This window comes from Oreochromis aureus, linkage group 10 (genome assembly GCF_013358895.1).
Source record: "Oreochromis aureus strain Israel breed Guangdong linkage group 10, ZZ_aureus, whole genome shotgun sequence".
Classification (NCBI taxonomy): domain Eukaryota; kingdom Metazoa; phylum Chordata; class Actinopteri; order Cichliformes; family Cichlidae; genus Oreochromis; species Oreochromis aureus.
This window is the reverse complement of record NC_052951.1, coordinates 27,503,086-27,530,786: the sequence shown is the minus strand read 5'-3', so window position 1 is coordinate 27,530,786 and position 27,701 is coordinate 27,503,086. Positions and strand designations below refer to the sequence as shown.

Below are 27,701 nucleotides of genomic sequence, written 5' to 3'. Positions count from 1 at the left end.
CACACGCACATTAGCCAGTGTGCAGCCTATTATAAGAAAAGGACATTGCTCATTTGCAGACAACGCTTCCTTTTATTACATGTGATGTTTGTGTCCTTATTTGATGTGAAACAGCCACAGGAAATGACATTTTAAGAAATCCACTATAAATGCTGAAGAAACTGTGGGAAGCAGGTGAGCACAGGTACACACAATATAAAACTGATGAACATATTTGTGATTGGCCACAGACAACTGAGACTTCCTGTTAGCTTGCTTCACTTTAGGCTCAAAGTGTTCACAGCACACCGTGGTCAGCGCCGCGTAGGCTTTGGGACGTGCTCTGATTCAAGAGTTATTCAAACTTCTTCAGGTGGTTGTAGAGAGACTGGACGTATGTAAACACACACATGGGGTCTGGCTTGTCCCCCATCTCCAGCATGTCGTCCACCTCAATCAAACGCAGACAGTCAGCCTGCTCTCTGAAACAGAAATAAACAGAAAGCAGTTCAATAAGCAATAAATGTATTTGCATATAAACAAAAACTAAAACAGCCACTCTTTTTTTAAAGCACGTCCAAATGTGTACGACTGTAGATTATTATGTTTTATGAGAAAATCAATGCAACGTAAAATAGGAGTAAACTAGTGGCAGTTTTTGCCAGTGTCATGTTTACATAGTTCAAAGTTGTTTAGGATTTAAGCAAACAAAAACACCCTGTCACGTAATTTTATTGTATTATAAACATGGTGATTTATTTAAAGAGTTTATAAATGTAATGAATATATCTCCAGTGGCCAGACCTTCAACAGTACTGTTATTCAAAGGGTGATCTTCACTACACAACCAAAGTTAATGATTTATCAATTATTATTAATTTCATAACTAAACTATCAATTAGTGATGAATAGTAATCTATTTGTTTGGGTATTAAGTTGTTCCCTTTTTTTCTTGTAACAGTCATCCTGATGCTGAAAGTGATGTTGAGACAGGAAGTACTAGTGGGATTCTTGGGAGAGGATGCTTCACTATGGTAACCAAGGAAACAAGCCCACAAAACAAGTGGAAAAGGTTACATTTTAACCAAAACCATGAACATACTTTTAGTGCTTAAACTGATACATTTATCTTCTTCTTTTGGCTGCTCTCTGTTAGGGCTCGCTACATCATCTGCCTCCATCCCAACTTGTCCCACCGACCCCGCTGTCTATCTCCAGACTCTTTCCTGCCACTGGTGCTCAGTATGAACCTGCCCGTGTTTGAATCAGTATTAACTGACAAATTAGACACTTAGCAATTAGCACTGTGTTTGAAAACATTACCAAAACAAAGGAATCCCTGCTACGATTTCCTATTGGAGCCATGCTACGTAAATGAAATTAATCAAATTTTAAAAAATACATAGCCTGTGGGACTCCGGAGGCAGCCGACAGGTATCGACAGGCCAAGCGGAATGCGGCTCGGGCAGTGGCTGAAGCAAAAACTCGGGTGTGGGAGGAGTTCGGAGAGCCATGGAAAAAGACTTTCGGACTGCCTCAAGAGATTCTGGCAAACCGTCAGGCGTCTCAGGAGGGGAAAGCGGTGCTCTACCTGCACTGTGTACAGTGCTGGCGGAGCGCTGCTGACGTCGACTGAGAAAATTGTCAGGCGGTGGAAGGAATACTTCGAGGACCTCCTTAATCCCACTGACACGTCTTCCGAGGAGGAAGCAGAGTCTGGGGATGAGGGAATGACCCGCCAATTTCGGGGCGAGGTCACTGAGGCAGTTAAACAACTCCTTGGTGGCAGAGCCCTGGTATTGATGAGGTCCGCCCGAGTTCCTGAAGGCTCTGGATGTTGTAGGGCTGTCCTGGTTGACACGCCTCTACAATGTTGCGTGGAGATCAGGGGCAGTACCCCTGGACTGGCAGACCGGGGTGGTGGTCCCCATCTTTAAGAGGGGAGACCGGAGGGTGTGTTCCAACTACAGGGGGATCACACTCCTCAGCCTCCCTGGGAAAGTCTATGCCAGGGTGCTGGAAAGGAGAGTTCGTCCGTTAGTCGAACCTCGGATACAGGAGGAACAATGCGGTTTTCGTCCTGGTCGCGGAACACTGGACCTGCTCTTTATCCTCTCAAGGATACTTGAGGGTGCATGGGAGTTTGCCCAACCAGTCTACATGTGTTTTGTGGACTTGGAGAAGGCATTCGACCGTGTCCCTCGGGGTGTCCTGTGGGAGGTGTTGGGGAGTATGGGGTGTCTGGCCCATTGCTATGGGCCATTCGATCCCTGTACAACCGTTGCAAGAGTTTGGTTCGCATTGCCGGCAATAAGTCGGACTTGTTCCCAGTGGGTGATGGGCTCCGCCAGGGCTGCCCTTTGTCACCGGTTCTGTTCATAATTTTATGGACAGGATTTCTAGGCGCAGCCAAGTGGCGGAGGGCTTTCACTTGGTGGCCTCAGAATCTCATCTCTGCTTTTTATGGATGATGTGGTTCTGTTGGCTTCATCAGGTGAAGGCCTCAGCTCGCACTGGAGCGGTTCGCAGCCGAGTGTGAAGCAGCAGGAATGAGGATCAGCACCTCCAAATCTGAGACCATGGTTCTCAGCCGGAAAAGGGTGGAGTGCCCACTCCGGTCGGGATGAGTTCCTGCCCCAAGTGGAGGAGTTCAAGTATCTCGGGGTCTTGTTCGCGAGTGATGGGAGAAGGGAGCCGGAGATCGACAGACGGATTGGTGCTGCGGCTGCAGCGATGCGGACGCTGCACCGGTCCGTCGTGGTGAAGAGGGAGCTGAGTGTAAAAGCGAAGCTCTCAATTTACCGGTCGATCTACGTCCCGACCCTCACCTATGGCCATGAGCTGTGGTAGTGACCGAAAGAACGAGATCGCGGATACAAGCGGCAGAAATGAGCTTCCTCCGAAGGGTGGCTGGCCTCTCCCTTAGAGATAGGGTGAGAAGCTCGGCCATCCGGGAGGGGCTCAGAGTAGAGCCTCTGCTCCTCTACATCGAAAGGAGCCAGTTGAGGTGGTTCGGGCATCTGACAAGGATGCCTCCTGGGCGCCTCCTGGGTGAGGTGTTCGGGCATGTCCCACCGGAGGAGGCCCAGGGCAGACCCAGGACACGCTGGAGAGATTATATCTCTCGGCTGGCCTGGGAATGCCTTGGTATTCCCCCGGATAAGCTGGAGGAGGTGGCTGGGGAGAGGGAGGTCTGGGCTTCTCTGCTTAGGCTGCTGCCCCCGCGACCCGGCCTCGGATAAAGCGGATGAAGATGGATGGATGGATGGATGGACAAAAAAAGAAAAGAAAAAAAAAGCATTTTTGTGAAAAATTAAAACGTGTAATCTCTGGGTTTAACATGGTTAATTTAAGAATTATAACCTGGAGGATTTTTAGATGATAACTGTAATCCAGGAAACATTTTTTAGAGCGATATTCATTGAGAATAAGGTGATAAATTTACGGAGGGGAAAGTCCAATATTCACTAAGACTCTTTGAATTTACTTCTCACATGTAAGGCCTTAAAATTCCAATTTCCCTTGTGTTTTCTCACAAATTTATGACTTTATATTTCCAAATATATCAAGCTTTTTTCCCTGATTTATTTTAATCCAGTAAAACCTGAACCGTGAAATAATTGGTAGAAAATTGTAATTTTGTTTATCAAGCCTTATGTAGGTATCAGAATGCATATATTAGTTTTAATTTTTGCAATAACTGCTATATCCAACCACTTGGGCAATTTATTCCTCACAGTTTTTAAATCTTAAACAAACCAAAGTAGGTTAGAGTTAAAAATTACACTGATGACATAACGTCCTCATAAATTCATGTATCAAATACGATACACTTGGCGTTACAGGGTTAAACCTGGTAAATTTAGTTTTTTGTTGGAAGACTGTCACCTCTTCTGGCTTCAGCAATTTATTAAAACAGACCTTTTATCACAGTCACTCAGTGGCTCTTCGAGCCAGCTTACTCTGCGGTGGTGAAGGCCAGCTCTAAGTTGTGTTTGCGGTTTGAAGGCTCCAGAGAGTTGTAGTCAAACTCCAGAGGGAAGAAGGAGTGGACCAGGGCGCAGAAGGCCATCCCATCGCTCCAGCTGGACGAGAAGTTCTGAATGTCTATGTTCTGAGACAAAAAAAAAACAGTCATGTGTTTCTTTTTCATTTATTTATTCACTCAGAGCAAAGCTGGCAATATTCACTAATACGCAGTGTCTCTTCCTGATGAAATTACCAGCCAGAAACCTCAGGAGGTGAAGACCGCCCATCCATAAAGTTCAATCTTTGTCTCTGCTTTTAACCGCTTTATGGATACAGCTTATTAACCAAGCTTTCTAGCAGTAGCTGATAACTTAGCACGCAACCTGAAAAAGACTTCATGTTGGCAAATCGAATGAGTCCAGAGTGCAGCAGCCAGAGGTCAACCACTGGTTTGCCAGCTCCCATTCTAAAGCCTTGAGATTGGTGTTTTCAGATCGGTGCTGAAAGCAGTGTCGTTACTGTCTTTAACTGAGGTTTTGCAGACATGTGACCACTAACCATGTGACGTTAACTTGTCCATCATTGTGAAACTCACGGTGACAGTGTAAGACCAAGTGACGAGAAAAATTGCCAACCAACTGGTTGTAAGTGATAGGTGGAGGTTGATGCAAAAATGATTGCTAAAGCCTCTGTCACACAGATCTATAGATTAGTCCCCAACCATCTGGAAACTCCTGTTGCTAGCGAAAGGTATGTATTCCTCAACTGGCTGGCAAAAATGACTGCAGTCACAGTTTGAATGGAAGTGATGGACTTCTCTAAAACACCGTCTAGCTACACTCCAAGCTGTAGTGAAACTTGAAAAAGTGCAACACAGACCAAAAACGCAGACAATTTGCCTTCCAGGTAAAAGCTCTACCTTTTGAAACATGTTGATTGCAGCACTAAGGTAAAACTTTTTGATTTACGGTTTGCATTGCACTTTTTCAAGTTTAAGTAAGTGTTTGCAGACAAACACAAAAAACTAAAGACATCAGGGGCAATCTACTCGCAATTAACGCAACCACTAGGAAAATTTTTGTGAAGCACCTTCTTTGAACCCAGTTTCACCCAGTGAGAGCCAGAAACCTCCAGGAAATATTGTCAACCAGTCAGGGAATAGACATTTTTCCACAGCACCAGTGGTTGTATCACATCTAAAACCCTCCTGATAACCGAGGAAAAAAGAATCTTCCCATTGAACTTTGTGATTTCCTTCCTCTTTGGAGCTAAAAGAGTCCACCCAAACACAAGAGATATCAATGGAAAGACCAGGATGTCCTCAGTTTAGTAGATCAGGACTTATTAGGATAGCTCAAATAAGTCAAAAGATATAGACCAAAAACAAATGTCCATTACAGAGGACATAAATGAATAGGCTGGTTCTCAGGAGGATATGGCGGGCAACTCTGGAACAACCTCAGTAAGACTAAAACTTATCTCCCCCTGGTGGCCGTTAAAAAGAATGCAGGTTCAAGACATTTCCACAGTTTCATCTTTTCCATCTATCTTATAGATGTCTGTCGTCCGGAAACCAGTGGGTGACATCATGGTGACTACACCCATCCTTTATATACAGTCTGTGGAAATAACCATCAGATACAGTACTGGAGCAGAATGGTAGTTTTATACCTTTATTTTTTTCCCCCAGCTGTCACAAACAATGAAGTTATTCAAATGTTCAAGTTTTAAAAATAATGAAAGAAAAATTCGTTTTAGTGCCACTAACAGAAAGAGTACAGAAATGTATATCCAGCTTGTCATACCTGATAGCCAATGGTTTTGGAGCGACACCACTCCAAGAGGATCTGTTTTATACCACTCGCACTGGACACGCCAAAGCTCTGAGACCGCTTCAGTTTAGGCTTCGAGTCTTTTGGCCTGTTGGAGAAAAACACAGCTTATTTTATGGCAGAAGAAAGATTGATAAAAGGTGAAAAAGCAGAACTTATTTTGTACTCTGTTACTTTATAGGCTCTGAGTTCATCCTTTCAAACAAGGCTCGCTTGGCTTGAGCGCCATTGGAGCGTGGAAGCGTTTGGGACTTCATCACGTCTTGCTTAAAGTCGCCCCCCGCTGGCTTGTTCGCTCTCCTGTGGAGAAACAGCGGACAACAACACGAAACATCAGGATGGAGTTGGAGGAAGTTTGACTGACGCCATTCAGATTAATCAGGGCTGTTGATTACAACTTACTTCTCCAAATTAGGTGAGAAGCCAGATTTTATGATTGATTTGGAGGGAAGTAATTTTTCTGTAAGAAAAGGGGGGGCAACAAGTAATGAGTAGGATAAAAAGACATAACCAGAGAGAACTCACAAGCTTCTTTTATCTGTTTTAGTAGGTCTGAAGAAGGTTTACCTGCAGACTGAGGGAAGCTCACACTTCTCTTTAAACTGGGGCTGGGTGTCTTAAGTACTGGCACTAAATTGAAAACAAGAGTCAGAGTTAAAGGAAGATACAACATAAAAATAAATAACAGGTAAAAATAACTGTAAAAATAGTGGAAATAGGAACAGATGAGAAGCAGTCGACCTCGGTCAGACTCACCACGTTTAAAGGGATACTCTCCAGGTTTCACTGCAGCGTCCTGTGAAGCTGAAAGGCTTGAAGACTGAACCGTTAAAGCAGACGAAGAAGACTCCGTGTTGGGTCTGGTCATGGCAGAGAGAGGTGAGTGGGGCTTGGCTTCACTGGTGTCTAAAGAGGAGATGAAATAAAGCGTGTTTTAAAAAATAGGGGGCCAAACAAAACACCGTTGCTGATACTTCGGCAGTGCACGCACCACGTCTAAATGGATATTCACCGCGCTTTATCGTTGGCGAGTCTGGCATCGAAGGGTTCGGGGCTGAAACCGCACTGGGATCAGATTTAGATGAAGCAGGAGTGTCAGAGCTGCTTTTGGTTAACGCTGTAAGAGGAAGATGGGGGAGAGCCTGAGACACAGAGGCTGACTGATCCTGGGATGCCTGGGGCCTTTGTTCCTTCGCTCCACCTGCACAGATGGAGATGATACAGCATTAAAACAGGAAAGAACCTAAATCACTAAAAAACCTAAAGTGTAAAGACACTGTTGGGTTCACAAGACTAGGTCTTCCTGAACCCACACAGGCCCAGCCCTGATCCAGGCCTGACTATAAGCTTTAAAGAGGAAAGTTTTAATCCTAATCTTAAAAGCAGTGTTTTGCATTTTTCCATCTGAAAGCAACTGAAACCGTTAATCAAAATAGTTGCTGAATAAATGTTTGTCAATCAGCTAATTAATAAACTAAGTGCTAAAGTTTTAATACATATATATGTTACCTTGAAATCAAAATGATTTAACAAACATTACATCTTCTTTCTGTAGAAATGTTTTAGACATAATTGTAAAATATGTCATTCAGACAAAAACAGGGTTACTTGTGACATTGTAGCATATGCAGGGAAATTTTAGCGAAAAAAATATTTTCACAGTAAAAATATTTCTACATATTATGACAGTAAAAATTTAAATTATGTCTTGTTTCTTACTTTACAGCCACTAACTGTTTCTACTACGGAGATCTACTGTTTTGGATTTTACGGTTTATTTCTGCTGCCGGTTTATTTAGTTTTTTAACTAACTTTTTTTACAGTGTCGGAGCTGGCTGTGTTAAAATATGTTGATCCTTTTCATATTTTGCATGCTGTAAGTGTGATACGGGTTCTCTGCTGCAGGAACATTTTTTACTACAGCTGTTCCTGAATGTACCCAGGACTGAGCGTAAACTTAGAGGAGATCGTGCTTTTGCTGTAGCACCTCCAAAACTGTGGGACGATCTCCCTTTAGAGATTAGACAGGCCTCTTCTCTGCCTGTTTTTAAATCACTCCTGAAAACCCACCTCCTTACCTTGACCTTTGACACCGTGTGAGATGTTGGTTTTATTTTTAGTTTTATTTTAGTTGTTTTTAGTTGATTCTATGCTGTTTTATCTTGTTTTTTAATATAGGGCTGTTTTAATTTTTCATGTATTATGTGTTTTATTTATTTATTTTTGCTGTTTTCTGTTATTCTATTGTTTTTAACTTATTTTCTGTACAGCACTTTGGTCCTGTGCTGGGTATTTTAAAGTGCTTTATAAATAAAATTGGATTGGATTGGATTTACCTGATGATCTATAACTTACTATCTAAATAAAAGGAAGTCATGTAGTTAAGCTACAGCAGCACAATCTGGCACTGATGTTATTTTTGCCAAATTGCTGTATATATTTCACTTCAAGCTCTAACGAACGTAACAAGGTGGAAACATCAGCATGTTTGTTGGCATGCCATCATAAAAAGGGGGAAATTATTTTTTGTCAACCATTTTATTATGTTTTGTGCTAATGCTAGCTATTACCTTTGGATACTTCATCCTGGAGCAATACGCACTGAGTAGCTTTCAGTGTTAAAGTGGATCATTACCTCTCAACAGCTGTCCTGTTAGAAATAAATGGCAGCAGTGAGAGTAGAATAAATAGATCAAAAGATTAAAGGTATTCTGCAGTGCTGCGCTCTTGCTGTTCTCCTCTCTCCATCACCTTTTGCTGGCTCATTCTTATTTTTAAATCTTTTTTGTGTATCTTTATCCCCCGCTCCTCTGATGATGTGTCTGACTGAAGTAGGCAACACTCAGCTGGCCAATTTTGAGCACAAGAATGATGAAATTACACATACTGTTGTGTCTTAGTGTGATTTTATTTTTTGTCGAGCCAAGAAAAAAAGAAGGGATTTGTTGTACTGCACCTCTCTGTCACATTACATGGGTGCAAAGATCGTCTGATACTGCTGACACGGATGCTGCCTCACTATGTTTTCCTCACTTTGTCGTAGGTGAGTTTGTTTTCACTGATGAAATCATAACTAAGCTAAAAAAGGTGGATTTTGTAACCAACAGAAAGCTAAATTGATCCAGGAGTTTGTTGGATACCTACGGACGGTGAAAAAAGACACCACCTCGTCAATGAATTAAAACTAAATAACTAAAAACGACTTTATGTGTTTATTTTGTACTTATACAAATAATCATAAAGAGAAAGTAACTGACCTCTTATAAAAGGATATTCTCCGGCTTCCCCTGCTGCTTTAGGTGCTGCAGACTGAGCGGGTTTAGCTGCCTCTGAACTGGCTCTAGTTGTCATGGCCGTCACGGGAAGATGAGGCTGGGGTTCATCAGCATCTGAAAAAGAAAGAATCCAAAGTCCAAATGGCTTTGTGATGGCTTTTGTTGGTCAGTAGTGTTCAGTTCACAACAGCAGTCGTCTCAAGGTTCTTTTTATTGTAAGTTAAAGAGCCTACAATATTAGACCGGTTCCCAACGTGGGGCTTCAGAGTTGCCTTTTGCCAATTAAAAAAACAAAAATTGTACATTTACAGTTGTGTTTAGAAGTTTATATACACCTATGATGGGTAATTACCATGCCATACTAAGGATTTGTTTGATCGCACTCATCATACTCAAAACAAGAGGAAAATCCAAGAAAGTCAGTGAAGATCTAAGAAGGAGAATTGTAGATTTACACAAGCTGGGAAGGTCTCTTTGATTAATTTCTAAACAACTGCAGATTCCAAGGTTATTATGTTATTAGTTAAAAAATTCTATATAAGTTATATGGATGTCCCACCAATGTGCCGAGAGAGAGGAAATTGGTTAGGATGTTCAGGAACAAGCCAGGAACCACCAAGGCTCAAGCCTGCCATCAACATGAAACTGCTGGAATACCAGCATCAGTGTCCACAGTGAGAGGGTGCAGAGAAAGAAGCCCCTCCTCCAATAATGATGCCTTCAAGCTTGACTAAAATTTGCAGTTGCCCACGTCAACAAGCCAACTGACTTCTGAAGAAAAGTTTTATGGTCAGATGGGGCAAAGATTAAGCTATCTGGCCACAATGACAAAGAAAAGGTGAAGCTTTCAAACTTAAGAATACCGTACCAGCTTTCAAGCATGATGGTGGTAGCATCATGCTCTGGGGCTATTTTGCTGCCAGAGGCACTGGTACATTATAAACAGCGGATGGAATAAGAAAAAAGCAAAACTACCTCAAAATTCTTCAACTTCACCTCAAATAAACAGCCGTATAGTCGAAACTTGGTGTTCCAACAAGACAATGATCCCAAACACACATTAGAGCTGGTTAACTAAGATTGAGCTCCTGGAATGGCCTCGCCAAAGATCAACCTCTATCAAAATCGTTGATGACTAATTTAATAGTCGACGCATCGTTTGAAGCTTTGTAAGATCCTGAAAGACGCAGGAATAAGCAGTAGGAGTGTTATAACGGACTGAAACAGAAAATGGCAGCAGTGCATGTAACAAGGATGCCAGCTACATTGCAGCGACGCAACAAAGGCTGTCCAAATTCGAAGACTCCTCCAAATGCGGCCGACAAATGCGTCCTCCTTTTTCCCCAGATTTGAAGGATGGGTCGGGTGTATTCTTCGTGGCCCACCATATCCCAGAATTCATAGCTTGGCCCAGCAAATTCCAGTTACTGGTTTAATATTAGTCTTTCTGGGTCACAAAATAAACTTTTAAGATATTTTCAGGCGAGAATGTAGCTGTGTAAACTTTAAATATCTGCTCGATTTATCAAGACATCACATAATTGCAAAAGTGCTCCTACGTTTTTGGAGACGTCTGATACCCACTAGCTCGATAGTTGACCGGGTGGTCAAGGCTCACTAGAGAACAGCAAACTCCCGGCACATCATTTTCAAACCCCCCTCGGTCTTTCGCTACTCAGATTAAACATGATATATAAGATATATAAGTCAGCTGAATAAAAGTCCAACAGAAAACTGATTAAAAAGAAGTATGAGATGGTAGAGAATTTACTCCAATGTCCTGTTATATTTGCGGGAGCAAAGAGCAGACTGCTGAGTTTATAAAACTCCACCGAGACAATCTGCAAGTTTCATTAAAAGTTTATTTTTAGTTAGCACATCCCTTTAACACTTAAAGCTGTAAGCTAATGATAGTTATATAAGAGCAGACGCATGCTGGTGCAATAAGCTGTACGTTGTACGTCCAATGGATGCATGATCTGATTAGTCAACTAATCGCAAAAATAATCAGTGACTAGTCAACTATCAAAATAATCGTTTGTGGTAGCCCTAGATCACAACTGTAAATGCAATCCACTGCAGTACACAGTTTTAGCCCTCAATTTATGAATGCATTTATTATCTTTTGCTTGTGTTTACAGCTCATTTTTAATGCCAATTTAAATATCTGCAAGATCAAACATATTTCTGGGTTTTATGGCATGGAATAAGATGGTTTAAAAAAAGTATAACCACTAGACAAGTAAGAGGAAATGCATTTTAAAATTGGATATTTTGGATACTGTGAGATATACACAAAACACTGCGAGCAAAATATAGAAAAACATTTGGTTTTGTGGATATCATTTCGCTTTTTTTTAGACTACATCCATTTACTTTGTTCCCTGGTATTATAAACAGTGTGACAGATGAAGCATAAAAGCTCACGTTTGAGCTGAAAATCACTTTAAATGTCTTTCTATAAATCCAACCAAAGAGGACATGAACTGACCGGGCCTGCTGGGCGTTTCCACAGATGAAGACTCTGAGGTCGGTTTGGTGATGGCAGTCAGAGGTCGGTGGGACTGAGGAGCAGCTTCTGCAGTCTGGGTTACATCAGGGTCTGCAGAGAACACAAAGCCAACAATGAAACCAGCCTGAAGAGTAAAAAGTCTGGACGTGCAGGTGAAGCTGCCTACCTTCCTGTTTCTCTTGCGCGGTGGTGGCTACATGAGCGATATTCTTCTCCCCTCTTGCTTCAGTTCCCTGTTTAGGTGAGGCAGAGAAGTCAAAACACCCACTTCTTTTACTTCGATGAACAATTACAAACTAATATTATCATTACTGATAATTTTTCTGATGAGTAAAGCATTAAAAACTTCTTGGGATTCAATCATCATATTATTTTCTTTCAGTTTGAGGGGACGTCCAGTAAAATCATTGTTGCTTCATGTGGCTGTGTTTGTAAGAGTGGAGATATTGGACATTAGCATTTTGGAAAGCATGAGGGGGTGGGATGAGAAGCAAATGAGTCGATCATTTGCATGTTAAGCAAGTTATGCAACATATGCAGTGTTTATATTGTGTTTATACATTTGCTTTGGTAACTTTACTCACTGGACCTCTCACAGCATACAGTGGTGGTGCTTTTGTTGTGCACAGCTAAAATTAATTTTAGGCCTTTATCACTCATCGCAAACTTCTTTGTGTGTGCATGTCTGTGCTCACTTCTCTGGATGTGTGATCTTCAGCTGTTAACGGCTGACAGCTTCTCCTTTAATGACAGCTGTGGCCAACAAACCCGTGTTCCCACTGAGAGGCTATTTTAGATTTTGCAATCAGCTCCTTTGCAAGAGTTTCCGCTGCACTCTTCTTGCGTCCCAATATAGCCCCAAATGGATGCTTTGGAAATCAGAGAGTTAGGTTGAGCAGTTCCAACAGCACCTAAGTATATCAGCACGGAGCTTTGGCCTGTATTCACTCCACCTCCCACCCCGCAGCCTTTTGCTTTCCAGAGACAAGCAGTGCTCATAACACAGCGTATCCATCCAGTCTGTCATCGAGAGGGAGATTAGCACCATGATCATCTGAAGGCTCCACAGTAGCTGCTGTCTGACTCCGTCTGACCCCCGATAGTATCTGCAACCTCTAAATGGGTTTACCCCCAACAACCTCCTTCTTAGAAACATGCTTTGGTTAGATACAAACACACAAACACAGGGGTGGCTGTCCCTCACAACGAAGAAAATAAAATTATAGGTTCAAACATCCTGGTCAGCTTGGGCTCAAGTTTGCAGGGGGTGCTCTGGCTTCTTCCCCGAGCCCAGAGATTTTCCTGAATTAGCTGAAGGTGTGGATGTGAGCATGAATATCTGTCTGTCTCTGTGTTAGCCCTGTGATGGACCGGTGACCTGTCCAGAGTGCACTACACCTCTCAAACAGTCTCAGGTGGGATGGGCTCCAGCCCCCTGAAAACCTAGCTCTAGAAAAATTAACAAGATGGATGAATGGATGCAAGCAATCATGCAAATGCACTTTTCTTAACGATAGATTATAACTCACTTCTGGAGTTCCACTCAGCTCTATATAGCATTTTAACTTCTTTCAGCTCATTGTTTTGGTTTAATAACCTTTTGATGTTCTCTTTAGTTCCATGTAGCAGTCACTTCATTTTCAATGTGCAGTGAGAGTTACTAACAAGCTGATTCATAGAAAACTCATGCAAAGCATTTTAAAAAGTATTTATTAAGTGTGTGTTTAGATTCTTCAGACAACTTCCAGTCGTGTTGTTTCCAGTCTGCCGGGTGTTTATAGGTATTATTTAAGAAGTTGAAACAGAGTATGAACATCTGGTGTTGACAGCAGAGATTTCCTGCTGGTCACTAAAGACACTACATCTTAAGGCACGTGGCTCTGGCAATAAACAATAACTACTTGAATGACAGCCACTGTTTTCAAGTACAGACTCTCATCCGAGCGTCCATAGAGCCGGATTTAGTTTATCCAATCCTACTAACTGTTTATCCTGGATAATATGAAGCGTGATGGTAGATCAAGCAGATTAAGAAACCATCTCTGAGGCTGAAAAAGGAAGACTACATTGAAAGTGGCTGAAAACTGTCAATCTTACGTGCTGCACAATAATATTCAATGTTTAGTATTTACTGTTATATACACACAGATTATCGCGATGATGTTGTTTACTATATTGCTCTTTTTTTGCTTGTTTTCTCTTTTCTTTTTTATCAACAGGTGATCCAGGTGATTGATATATATATGTACTTTTTGCCCCCCCACCCTTTTTTTGTTTGTTTATGTTTTTGTTTTGTGTTCTTTGTTTTGTGCCACCGTTCCTCTTCCACGCTGTTTTTCTTTCCCTCCCTCTTTTTCTTTCTCCCTTTCCTTTCCCTGAGTCATGTCTGTCCTGTATGTAACAACTGAAAATAAAATAAAATAAACAATAAAACAAAGGTCAATCAAATGGACCAATATGGCAAGGCCGGGATGGTCCACTTGGTATAGTAAATCCGTTGGGCATCTTTCTTGGCCTTCAGACAGTAATTCTGATGGCAAAAGAACCAAACGGGACAGGCGGGAAAGTGGCTGAAAACTGCAGTTCCTCTAGTGGCCACTTGGGGTTGCCTCCAAAAGCAAGTGAAACCCCATCAATCTCTTTACATCAGAAATAAATAGTCTGGCGCAAAAGAAGGGTTTGATGTTTATAGCTAATTTTAGCTAACTTTAGCTAACTTTACTGGGGGGGATTTTCTTTGAATAACAAGGCTTAACATAAGGCGCGTGGCCACCTTTATTGTCACTGACACTTTTTTATTGACTGCTGCCACTTCTGGAAAAAAAATTCAACATACAGCCCCCCAAAAATGCGGTAAGTCTGCATATCCATATCCAGAACACAGTGACTGATTTCATGTTAGTTGCTTCCATCTGTTATATACAGTCTCTTTGTTAAAGTTGAAAATGATGGATTAAAGAATCATGTGAGATCATTTAAAAGCTGGGGGGGGGGCAGTGGGGTGGGGTGAACTGTTGTATGTTAGACTAGTGGGGGATCAATGTTTGGGAAAAGACCAGGTGACCTCAGCAGACAGAAATGCTGGCAGGGCGAGCACTTTGGCTGGACAGCTGGTCGTCCCTCTCAGGGTGTGTGCTGGGGGAGAGTTTATCCGACAGGGATATAGACGCAATTCAACTTTCCATTAGGAGATCTGAGACTCGGACTGGCGGGGAAACAAGATTCCTGAGTGATTAGAGGATGTGGATTTATTTATACACCTGTCATCAGAGTGTGCATGTGAGTTATATCAAACAATCCCCCCTCATACGTGCACCGAGGCCGCCGTTGGAAGCGTGTCGTGCAGCGTGCCGTTCTTATTCGTGCCCTTTTCATTAAATCCGCTTCGCCCTTGATTGTGCATCAAGCGATCACTTCAGCATGATTCTCTTGCTTGCATGTTTGCTTGGTGTTTATGTGTGGTAGAAAGTTGCAGTTGTTGGTGAGCATGCAGAAGCTCAGAAGAGCTGCAGCTCTCTTTTGTATCACAAAGCCAAAATTACACTTGCCCTTTGGAGGACCTGCTGTTATAAAAGCAGGTCATAAGGACGAGAGGGCTGAGAATGGGGGGTGGGGGAGAGGGTAAGTGTGTGTGTTTGTGGTGGGGTTAGTTTCAAAAAGGATGATTACACAGAATCTCATGAGTGCTTAAATTAAACTGAATGGTATTACTCAGTTATTACTGGACTATTAGTGTGAACCTATTATGCTTTATCTAAATTTCTGTCATATGTGTTCATACATATAGTAATAAAGTTTTAAATACTGAGATCAGTGAATGTAAATGTAACCCCTGTGAGCAAAAAGCTCAGGCTTCAATCCACTCCAAACATTCAATTTCAGGCTGTTTTTTCTACTCTTGGCTCTCTGTGATATCAGTGACGGTGGATGTCCTAATATGGTCATCCCAGATACACAGCTCTGGCTCCAGCTTTTCTAATCTTTTGTTTGTGAGGGACAGCCAATCAGAAGAAAGCGTAATTCAACGGGACCAATTCAAAGGTTACACCAAGGCCCTGTATAAGATCAACCAGGATTAATTGAACTCTTTCCCCCTTAAAGACACCTTAGTATAATCAGTGATAACCACTAGACCTCTGTCCTCTTTACAGTGTAGAGGGCTTACTATAGATCCCTCAGCTGTGTCCTCTTCATGAACAGAGATCAGGTAGGCTTACTTCATCTGATCTTTTTAAGGGTTATTTGTTTTTAACACCTGGAAAGGAGCAGTTTTCATGATGCAGTCATGGCTGCATAAAATTATTGTAAAGAAATGCGATTTCTGTTAAGAAGCATCCAGTTAAGAGGGATGTTGCAGCAATGCAGAGAGAATTTTGGAAGGAGCTCAGAGCATTCAGGCGTGCCTGTCATTGAGTTCGTCGACCCCCCTCCAACACTCGAAGCTGTCATTTGTGAAGGCAGGTGGCATATAATCGCATTTCAGATGGTTATTTTACTACGGCCTTAAAATACAAAAGCAGATTAGTTTTTTTTAGTTTGTCTTTGCCAGTTTTTCTTATTTAATTTGATGTATGTGTGTGTGTGTGTGTGTGTGTGTGTGTGTGTGTGTGTGAGTGTGAGAGTGTGAAGGTTAATATTCCTGAAAAAAAATAAAAATAAATTTGGAGGTCAACCCCAAAGGGTCACGCTCCACCTCTGGTGAATTATCTGCTCTATAACCTGTATGAATGTGAAGAACCTTTAGGCTAGGGATACATTTCCTGGTTCTAGAAGCGTCTTAGTTTCTGATTGGAGTCACCTGTCAGCAGGGTGACAGGTGATGCAGGTAGCATGCAGGTAAACAGTCTACGTGGAGAGAGAAAGGAGGACTATCCTTGAAATCCTGGCTACGCTATATGGCGAAGTTTATCTGGATTTGTAAACAATAAGTAGATTAAAGAAAAAAGCATCAGGCTTTCTGATTTTCTGTTTTTGAAGTCTTCACACTCACAAATGTACCCTTAAAGTCTTCTGTTGTTCCCTCATGTTGTTTTTTTGAATCATCTGAGACCACTGCCACAAAAGCTGGTGGTTCTTTGGTGACCAGGACTTTTTCTGCATCTCTTTTTTTTACCGACCACATGTTCATCTAATTACTGATCTTACAGGGTTGGACATATTCTATCGGGTATTTCTTTATTCAGTAGAAACACAGGCTGAATACTCACATTAATCTCAGCATTTCTCTTTGCTCTCCACGGAGGAGGGGCTGGGGTAGCAGCTTGGCTCGATCCTCCACTGAACCCAGAAGCTTCGTAGGACGCGGACTGACCCGGTTGGTTGTCTTCAGAGTTAAACAGACCCTTCTGCTCCTCCTGGCTCTTGGATTGAATCTGTACATGGCCGTTCTCTAATCTTTGCCCCTTGCTCTTCACCCCCGAGAGACCCTCCACCAGGTGGCTGAGGGCCTCCAACTTTGCCCTGAGCTGCAGGTTCTCCTCCTGGAGTCTGGTAACCGCCTCAGCCAAAGGTCCATTGGAAATGCACATTTCCTCAATCCTCTGTTCAATGCGCTGCTTGAAAGCACTAACGTCCACGTGCACCTCCCTTACAGCGGCTTCCAGCGTGGCCTCGAAGTGAACGAGAGCCTCGTTCATTGCTGCCTCCTGACCCCGCTCTGTAGCTTCATCCATGGTTTCTTCAGCAACCCTCAACGCCCCTTAGTTTCAATCCAGAAACAGGGGGCCTCAGCATAAACCTCTAAAGCAAACCTTCAACTTCTCCTCTACCCCCTCAAAATAAACCAATCAAATAAGTCTGCACTCTCTTCTCACTCCTTATAAAAGTGTTTCAAGGACATCCGACGTCTTCCATTAAAGTTTTTCCAGTAAAGTCACAAGTCGTTTCAAAACGAGGTGGCAGACAGACTCCTTTGACAGCAACTCATTGAAGTCCCATCAAGCTCCATGGAGGATTTCTCTCAACATGCGTGTTCTCTTACTCTTCCCTCTCATCTGGCCAAAGCAAGAGCAGAGAGTTGTTATTTATAAGTCATGGAAAACTCGTGCACAATGACATCTTGGAAAAAGAGATTATGTGCTGCACGGGCAGATCATTTTCTCAGTGCGCATAGGAGATGATCAAATTAACCTTTCAAAGGAATCCAGTTGAAGTGGCAAATGATTTTCTGCCACCCTCCTCTGTGGCAGGGCATCTACTACTGAATTTTCCTGGACGTGTTACCCTCGCGCTGGCCCTGCTGCCCAGCGTGGTGTCTGAGCTAAAATGTGCCTCTTCAGATTGGGAGCAACAGGTTTGTGTCTTTATTTTGGGACATAAAGGGGGTGGGAAAACATGAAACAGGAGGAGGGGCCAGAATTGTTGAAGTGTTTTGTCTCGGGGGGGCTGGCGGTGCTGGTAGGGGTGATCAGGGTCCTCATGGGTACATTTTTAAGCTTTATGAAATCATATTTACTTTACAGTTAATGAAAAATGAAAGGATAGTAAGTCACAAGTCATTGTATAGTTTATGCTTGTATATATTGAATAATGTAGCTGATATGAGACAAATGCAACATTTTTTTAAATGTTTAGTCACAATGAGCAATATCCCTTAAACAGCATGATGAGCTTACAGCGAGCAACTCATCACGTTTTTTTCGTCTGCGTTAAATTCGCTTTTTGAATTTTGTGACTTTTTCTGTGTAAACAACTTGCTCAGACTAAACAGTTATAAGTAAGCAGTTTTTATGCTATGTTGCCAAAAAATGTCAAATATAACTGTCACACTGTCCTTCCACTGATCAGAATCAGAATATTGATCCCTGATCGCTTCATTGGTGTGAATGACATTTTCCAGTTGCGTAGTGTCAGTTGTTTTTAGAAAGAAGAGATATAAATATGCACATTACTGCACTTTTAACTGTGTTTTTACCATTATTTTTATTGTATTGTATGTAATTGACTGTTTTTGTTTTTATTTGTCTTCATCGGTGAAATTTATGGGCTGATCCAGCCTGTACAAATACAACCTCATACTACCTCAAACTTCATCTTTTTGTTTGCCATCCCTTCAGATATCAGAAACATTATATGAAAAAGAACTAAAAGACTCCTGAATCAAAATCTGTGAGGGAAACAGTATGTGCGATCAATTTCTAACTAAAAATAAAATAAAAAAACTTAAAAATTTTTTAAGCCTAATTTAAGTTCAAACTCAACAACAAATAAAACAAAATTAAAAATAAATAAATAAATCATATTTTACCCACAATTACATAGATGCAGATTTTATGTCATAGTAAACCTGAAATTAAAGTCATTTTAAAAAATGTCTCAAAATTATTTAAAATTACCTTTTTTTTTTTCTTTCTTAAAAAAAAAAAAAAAAAAGGCAATTTCTGATGGTATTCTGTTAAAATCTCTTTCATTTCTTAACAGTGGTAAATAACTTTAAATGTAACTTAATCTCCATAGACCCCACATGTGAAGAAGCATATAAATTATGCTTTATTTTAAAGAAGTCCAGCTTTAATGCCTTAATGTAGCCTCTACAGTGCAACTCCAGCAGCTCAGCTTGAGCCAGCAGCGCCTCTGAGTGGCCATAACTTTACACTACAACAACATAACCAAGAACGGGCAGAAGTAATGTCCAAAAAATAAAAAATAAAGCAGAGACTTGTTCAAAACAGTCTACCAAATCAAATTTATTGAATTTTAAAGGGGTGCTCTGAATTCACAAGCTGCAACAATACATGACTCCTCATATTATCTCATAAAACACTCCAGTCTCATTTTCAGATAGGAAATTTCCTCAAACCCCCCCCCAAAACAAAACAAAACAAAAAAGAACGGTCACACCACAAAAAAAAGGACAGATACATCAATCGTGATATATATGTATGAAAAATTAGAATGTTATCAAAAATAATGCAGGGCAGGAAGTGTTAAAGGTTGTGAAAGTGCTGCATTTAATCAGGAAGGGCGAGTGATATGGACAGAAAGATTTCAATCCAAACTTCTAAAACAGACACGTCCCGCTAAATCGATGGAAACACTGCAAACAAACTTAAGCCTATGAGAGACATTTGAATGGTTCAAGTACTAATGAAATGCTATAAAATGCTAAATATAAGATTATTTATTACATAAATGCCATAATTTCAGCAGGATCAAATAAAGTGTACTGAAGACCTGTCGATATATGTGTGGTGGTTTGTTTCAGATTGTTTAAAGTGAACCTAACATGCTCTTCCATATTTTCTGTTATCTATTTTCTTTGCTCATAACATGATCAAAGTTTGAAAGAATTAGGTAAGACAGGATCAGTTTTGCTTTAAACATTTGGTTTTAGATTGTTTTTTTTCCACACCTGGCTATGTATGATCTCATTGGTGGACATCCCTAATATGGTAAGTAAAGAAGCCCCACCCACTTGTGGGAGGGGAAAGTTCATTTAAAGGGGCAGGAAGTATCCCTGCTCAAGAGCCCAGTATACAACATATACTAATCATTTTGAACCTTGAATCATGCAAAGTAACTCGAGAAGAACATAAGAATAGAAATACAGACGAGCATCATAGGTCAACTTTATAGCTTCTGAAATCTTGCTTCTATTAGATATGTCTTAATGATTGCTGAGAAGACCAAAAATAACTGAAATATAATTTCTCTTTGAGGATGACAACAACAAACATGACAAATACAGCCACAACCTGTAAACACTGCCTGCCATCTTAGCTCTTTTTTTAACTGAGTTTTTATGGGTGTCACAAATAGATTTTTCACAAGGCACTGGAGACCAAGTTTGGTTCACTGTCCACAGATCAAAATCAGTACCAGCAACACAGTTTTCCTTTTTGCAGTGCTCAATATTCTAACCCGTTCAGTATCTTTATGGTTAAATATATTTTATTGACATCTCATCAGAAGAAACAGCAAAATATTGTTTTCTAATGTTAAATTTACTCCCAAATCCAACACACATAATCTTCATCTAAATTGATGTGAATATTTGGTTAGAATTTAAAAACCCATTGTAGCTTTTAAACCAGCAGTCAGAAAAAGAAGGATCAAACCTGATATATGGATATGTGAGACTAAAGAAAGCAGCAAACTACCACATCCTCTGTCACAAGACCTGAAGAGACCCCTGTCCTCATTTGTATTTCAAGAATCCACAACTTTGACCTTTAAATAACATGAACATGACAGTAACACAGAAATTGGTCGCTAAATTATCTATCTTTAAATAACAAATTAGTAGCCAAAGCAAAATTATTAGCATGGAAACTTAACAGTTTGCGAATAGACATTTAAGGGTTAACTTGAAGCTTCAATCACTCAGTCTACAGCCACTCAATATTATAGCACTGTTGTGTATGTTAAATGATTAACATGGAGTATTCTGTCTCGAACAACATTAAAAAAAAAAAAAGGCAGCTATAACTCAGCATTTTGTAGGACTTTGTTAGCTTTTATCAGCATTGGCTTATGCTAGCATAAGAACGTTAGCCTATGCCAGTATTTGTCTATGCTACCACTAGCTTATAGTGGTTTATGCTTGCATTACTTTAAAAAAAAGCATTAGCCTATACTAGTTAAGCTATGCTACCCCTAGCTTACAACGGCTTATTCTAGCATTGTTTTATAGCAGTGTTTGTCTATATTAGCTTGAAATCATGCTTACCATCTGCTGCCACCAGCTTATAGTGCGTTCCATTATACTTTAAAATTAGAAGTCAGAATTTTCAGCTGGGCACAGCACCCTCACATCACATTATCAACTTGGAAAGTCTGAGCAGCCCCAACAGGGCTGACTTAACAATCCAGGGGAATGTAAAAAGTGGTATAACTATGAAACTTTTAATGTGCGCTGCCATTGTTGAACATAGGTGACTCACTAAAATAAATCATATGCAGAGCACTGCTCAAACTGTATGCATGAAAGTACAGCATGCCCTGTATTGCTATTGAAGTATGATTCTACCTTACCAAGGAGCAACATAAATCCTTTTTTTGTCTTGCTGTTATGACTTTACTACTGGAAATGACATCACTCCCAGCTCAGACTTCCAAGACAATAGAACGCACTATACTGATGCTGATAGCCTATGCTACTACTAGCTTAGACGAGCGTTAGCCTATGCTAGCATTAGCCTGGTCCAGTGGATCCAGTGTTGTTCAAAGGTGGGTTAAGTGACCATATTCCCAGTTTAACCATAGAACAGGTGTTCCAAGGTTAAAATACAACCTTACATATAAGAAGTTAATATAATTTTTGTATTAATGCGTCCAAACATAACATTAGCAATGACTTTTCAGCCACTGTGCTAAAAAGATAAAGCACATTGCTCCCAAAAGGTTTAGGGTCACTCCAAAATGCTTTTGTTTTTGAAACAAAGTACCTTTGTTGAGAATCTTTAGGCTGCTTTAAAGTCGCAAAACAGCCAAAGAGAAATATCTTTCTTCTGAAACGCCTCAAGAGTATTCTAAGTCAATTGATTCACAGTTTGTATAAAACAGAAAAGCTGAAAACAGCTGCCTTGAACAGAACAGAAACAGTTGAAAAGTTGTGGGAAAGCAAGAGGACAAGTACATCAGTCTCTAGTTTGATGAACAGAAACGTCTTGCTTATGTAATTATCAAGGAGATTAAAATGATAAAACCTTGCAGTTACACTGAAGTAGCATCAGGACAGCAATGCCTGGTGATTGCACTGAATTTTGCCCAGAGGTTAGGCATGCAATACCCTTAACTCGGGGATACCCACTTTGATATCAAGCAGACTGCACCTGGTGGGAGGCATCTATTAAACATCATTAATAATTTATGACTAATGGGGGTCAATTGTGCTTTTCCTGATTTTCTGTCATAACTGACATTTAGCTCATGTTAAATGTCGTTCAGACATTTAAAAAAAACAAACATTATCCTTGAATGTCACAGAACAAGGATGATTTTGAACTGTGAATCATGCAAAGCTACTCTGGTGGAGCCCATGAATAAAATATGGAGCTAAAAATTAGCTTTTCCCTTAACTAACAAACTGATCCCAAACTTCTGAATGCAGAGGATTTCCTCCAATATATCCCAGTGTTGGTGAGCTTATAGGACCCAGAAAGGATGACAAGATGGGAAGTTAGTTAGGTTTTTAGTTGGGGTGACATGTGGGTAACTTTAAGCCATTAAGACAAGACTGAAAAGAATCTAACTATAGTTACTGCAATCAGTCTTTGGTTTACCAACCCTTAGAAGCTGAAGTATCACAAGCCATGTCAGGAGGCATAAATACCAGAATAATCTGAAAGGAAAACTGATGCTTTGAAAAACATCACGTAGAAAGCAACAGCACACTGTGATCCTCTTCAGAATCATTCTCATAGCTTCGTCATCTTACAGTAAACCTCTACATTACACACACACTGTATCCTAACAAGTTCATCAAACCCTGAGGAAAGAGGATGAATTTACGGTCTTCTATAATCAGAGCCTACTGAGTGATAGATGTAGAAAGATATGCACTTATACTACTCATGATTTCATGCGGCAGTGATACTCTCAAGCAATGAAAGTAATGGGGCTTGTTGTCGCCTGGCTATGAAAAAACAAAGATAAATGAGTCAATAAGGGATGAAAAATGGTTAATAAAGGATTTGAATTGTTGAAATTGGGGTCAGTTTTACAGAAGGAATGTTTATATATTTTAATTTTTCTTTAACATTTTAAAACATCTTTCCCACGCTTTCAAAACTAAGACTGAATTTTATTAGTGAAGCCACTAAAATTCAACATCCTGTTGAGCAGAGAGGCCAAATCCTGGCCAAAAGAAAGCTTCAGAGCAATCTTCTAAAAGTCCTCTTAGGAAAAAGTCAACAAGATGGCATTTATGCAAGCTATGAAGACAGGCTCAACTTTAGGGTATCACACAAAAACCCCAAACAAACAAAAAAGCACACACTTTCCCACAGCGAGTTCTTTCTGTTCTGTCCCCTCCTCCGAACACAAGAAAACAAATGTACCTGTCTGTTTTTTCCGCAAGATTTCGCAGAGGGTGAGGTTACGCTGGCTGAAAAATTGAGATATTTAATCTCAACTGCACAGCCTTCAGAGTGGACAAGCAGTGGATGGGCCTGACAGCAGAGGGCAGTAGAGAGGAGGTGAGGGCTCATTCTGCTCTGCTAGCTTCACAGCAAACCAGGAGATAGGGCTGAGTTCAAATGAATGAAAGGAGCAGAAACAGTGGGACAGTAACTTTAAGTAGAGTCGAACTTATTGATTATAACTGCAGTGAAAGTGGAGACTTTAAACCAGCTGTTAGACTCAAGCCCAGTTTATTAATCTCAATCTCAGAGGTCATCCCAGAAGCAGACCAGACACTGAGGACATTTAAGTGGGGCAGAAGATAATCCACTGAGACGCGTCTTCTTCATCGTAGGGGGCTGAAACAACAGCCTCCTATTATTAACCCCTCCTTGCAGTGTAATAACCCCTCCCGTTTTTTTGCGCGGGAGAGTTGTAATGTTCTGAAACCTGAATCTGGGACAAAAACATCCACAGTTCTGAACTGTAGTTCTGTCTTTAGCAAGAATATAAACACCTTGTGTGTAAATACATGCTGAGAAGCGGGGTTTTACTTGCACAGAGTTAAGGTAGCCCAGACTCACTGCCTTAACTGGGGATGGATCTGATTTTTTTGGGATTTGGAGAATGTTTAAACCCTCTACGTGTAAAAAAAAATAACAGCCGATAAACTGATATCGTAATTCTTTTAATACTATTAGAATCATCATAAAGAGAAAGTGGGAGAAATTCAGCTGAAAGATGCAGAAAAGCAACACAAAGAGCGAGGAATGTTTGCAGTAACAAAAGCACCCTGACGCACTCCAGCCAACCTCGACAAACAAGCCCATCATTCAGCTGCCCGGCTCGCCTCCTCTTCCCCACACTGCTGCTCAGCTAACAGGCTTCTTCTTTAGCTCCCCCCCCTCACAACAAGTTGTGATGATCAGACTCACAGAGGGAAAAATATCTGAGCTGTCATGCAGAATGTGTTCATCAATAATCTGGGCAACAGAGAGTTCAGAAGCTTTCTGTGCTCCAACTTGTACTACTGTTACATTATGCTTTATCATTTATACAACAGCTTGGCGGAAGCTGCCAAAAAGAGGGAGACAACAATTTAGATTTGAAAGCAAAGACACAAAAACTCTGGATTAACATAAGGCGGTTTGCTGCATGCCTGTTAGCTGTTAGCTGCGCCACGTTCCATTTAAATGGATTTTTAGTGAGTTTTGATTCAGCTCTAATGTGTCCATGTGCACTAAAACAAACTAACAATGAATATGAAATTATTTTTAATCATTACGCGATTATAAATAAATAAAAAAATTAAAACAACTAAGACTCAGTAATAAGACTGAAATGTATAGCAGAGATAAACAAAGATTCCTAGAAAACTGTGCAAAGAGCACATCATATGAGGGATGGATGAGTTTGATATGACCTGATGTTAGTTCAGTTATACATGCACCAACATTTGTTTTGCATAGACTGAATTGAAAGGAAACAAAAAAAAGGACATTTAATGCATAATATGCAGAATTCTTTGTTTTTTGATTTGATTAATTTGTAAGAAGTTTCATTTCTTTCATAATAACTGGAATTTTGCACAATAAAATGATCCTCTCTATTCTAGTCAAGATATATATTTAATTTAAGTGATAGTTAATGTAACTCTCTAAAAACCCCTATGTGATGAGTGCAACCCCTGATACACAAGTGCATATAAATAATCTAAAGTATTTGTTTGATTGTTTGGCCCGGAGAGCCACACCCCTCCATTTATCGCTCTGACCTTGCCCCTGAGTTTTGCTGGGAGCCGCTTGACCTTCATTGGGCCTCATGGTACCTTCCACATCACCCCGTCAGACTGGACTGAGTGACGTTGAGAGGCAAAAAACAGAAGCATTGAACTGAATCTATCCAGTGATTGCAGACTCCATAATGCCGCACCCCCCACCCCAAAAATCATACCTGGCTTAAAGTTCACTGGTCATATCTTACTGTTCACCTCGGTTGGGGCCCCATTTCTTTTTTAAAATCACTTCCTGGAATTCCTGTTCTGTCCACTCAAGCCTTACTGTCAACCTCAAGGTGAGCAAACGTCCGGTTTTCTTTTGAATTGACCCAACTTTTGTGTCAAGAATCATAACTGGTGAGAAGAGCGGGGCCTGCAGCTACAAGGGAGAAACAAAATAATAATTTTTTGTGGATGAGCAAAAGTCTCCGAAAAGGATCCTTGGTTTGAATTCATTTTTTTAAAAGTCCTTGTTAACCTCTCATTTGGTTATTTCCTGTTTTACTTTGACAATCTGGTGTCTTTCCTGTCCTGCATTAGCTTTACTTCTTCTCACATCTTCCCCTTTTCACTCCCCCCCCCCTTTTTTCCCCACCCCTCGCATCGCAAAATTATCAAGCTACAAGCTGAGAGCTCCTGCTGTCACAATCTTGGGATTTAAAAAACAAGATGTGATGAGAGAGGGGCGGAGCGAGTGATCACATCCTGGATAGTCCTTCTCTCAGGCCCTTAGATTGACTATAAAATTTGACCCTCAAATTAGTGCTTGAGCCCATAAAGTCGTCAGGAAAGCATCGCGGTCGAAGAGAAAACGAGGTGAGGGCTAATCCCCCCCTCCAGAAGTCTTTTTGGAGCCAGAAAAGTCGCCTCCTGGTGGCCATTTAAAGACAGTGTGGTACTGAGGTCGATACTCCCCATTTTCACTGAGAATACAAAACAAAAGTTAAGCAGTCACAGTTTGGATCCACTGCAGGAGAGCCACCACACATCGAGGAGGAACAAGTAGAAGTGGCCAGAATGGAACTTAAATTTAGGAAAAACTCCACGAGAATATGACCTTGAAGAGTTTGACCAAATTTAAACCAGGTATGATTTTTTTAATTTTATCTGCTGAGGAGCTGAACTTCACACCTGAGAAAAAAAATGATCTCAGGGCAAGACCTTACAATATTACTGTTTAAAAACAAAAAAAACAAAAAAAAAACCCTGTGTGAGAGAGGGCCATTTCTTAATCAATCATGGTGTCAAAAATAGTTTCCTACAGATAATGGAAAACTAAAAACCTGAAAATGAAGGGTGGAAACACTGCGATGAAGATGAGTGTAGGTAATGGTGTGCACTATGATAAACTGGTGAAAAGTCAGAGGCTATCACATTAACCGGGTAACGATGTAGCTGCTTGGTGACGCGTATTCCTCATCTCTGCTAATACTGCCTGAACTTCCATGCCGCCCACCACAGGCCCCAATCCTTGTCACCAGCGTGACAAATAAAATGATCTGAAAGGAAATCCAACTATCTGACACGTTATTCTTAAATCAAAACCAGCCATAACACCCACAAACATACACTGTAACAGGCCTTTCCAATCAGCAGCTGTAAACAGTAGGAGTAAGGATCATATCTCCTCTTTAGTTTCTGGTGCGTTTGCTCCACATTTCACTCGCAGCGCAGCAAACATCATCTTTCTTTTCTTCTTCTTTTTTTTTCAGTGCTGTAAATGTATTCAGACACAGTGAAGCACTTCAGCGAGATCCAGGCCAGAGTCACATCCCAAAAAAATTAAAATCACTAAACTTCAGTAGTAGAGTTAGATTGGAGGTGGAGAGGTCCACGTAGGCAGAGGAGTTGGTTGAAGTGTGCGGAAAATGCCCGGGAGTTGTGGAACGAGAGCAGGCAGTCCTGGTGTACTACAGTACGATGGTTGGGCTGAGCGTTAGTAGCTGAGTGTGTGGCTAGAGCAAGCGGTCGTGGTCCGCGTATCAATCATCTTTTGAACTGTCAGTGACGGCGGCGGTGTCGGCCGTGGGAGATGAGGCCGGGCTGCGGCTGCGCTGGTAAAGACGGTAGCCCTTTCGGCACAGCAGAACGAACCAGTAGACCTGCGGCGCCAAGATGCACGAGTTGCCCAGGTTGGCGGAGAGCGGCAGGTGGAACGGCACGCTGTAGAGAGGGATGCCGTAGTGACGGCCGTACATCCAGTACATGAACGGGAAGAGGGCGATGCGGCACATGAAGAAGGTGAGAAGGACCATACCGCCATTGACCTTGTGCAGCCAGGAGTCCTGGAGGCTGAG

General features: G+C 41.2%; 2 protein-coding genes across 5 annotated transcripts in view; both read right to left on the bottom strand.

Annotated features, from left to right (window-relative positions):
- Positions 1-52: 52 nt before the first annotated feature.
- LOC116326390 (smoothelin-like protein 2) lies at positions 53-21,309 on the bottom strand. 4 transcript variants are annotated; one of them, XM_039617972.1, is made up of 13 exons: positions 21,235-21,309; positions 16,775-17,560; positions 11,734-11,800; positions 11,547-11,657; positions 9,038-9,169; positions 6,772-6,981; positions 6,537-6,686; positions 6,348-6,410; positions 6,183-6,240; positions 5,955-6,080; positions 5,754-5,868; positions 3,942-4,093; positions 53-461 (listed from the first exon to the last, which is right to left on the bottom strand). In XM_039617972.1, exons 2-13 carry the CDS (start codon positions 17,237-17,239, stop codon positions 335-337), a joined length of 1,776 nt encoding a protein of 591 aa, XP_039473906.1. In that variant the 5' UTR covers positions 17,240-17,560; positions 21,235-21,309; the 3' UTR covers positions 53-334. The 4 variants fall into 4 exon arrangements, with proteins under 4 accessions (XP_039473906.1, XP_039473907.1, XP_031603499.2 ...); XM_039617973.1 differs by having other exon boundaries at positions 6,540-6,686; XM_031747639.2 differs by having other exon boundaries at positions 6,793-6,981.
- The window catches only part of tlcd3a (TLC domain containing 3A), a 45,177-nt gene continuing 36,703 nt past the window's right edge, over positions 19,228-27,701 (bottom strand). The window contains exon 5 of the mRNA XM_031747606.2: positions 19,228-27,701. Within this exon, the coding sequence (XP_031603466.2) occupies positions 27,387-27,701 (315 nt within the window). The 3' untranslated portion in view covers positions 19,228-27,386.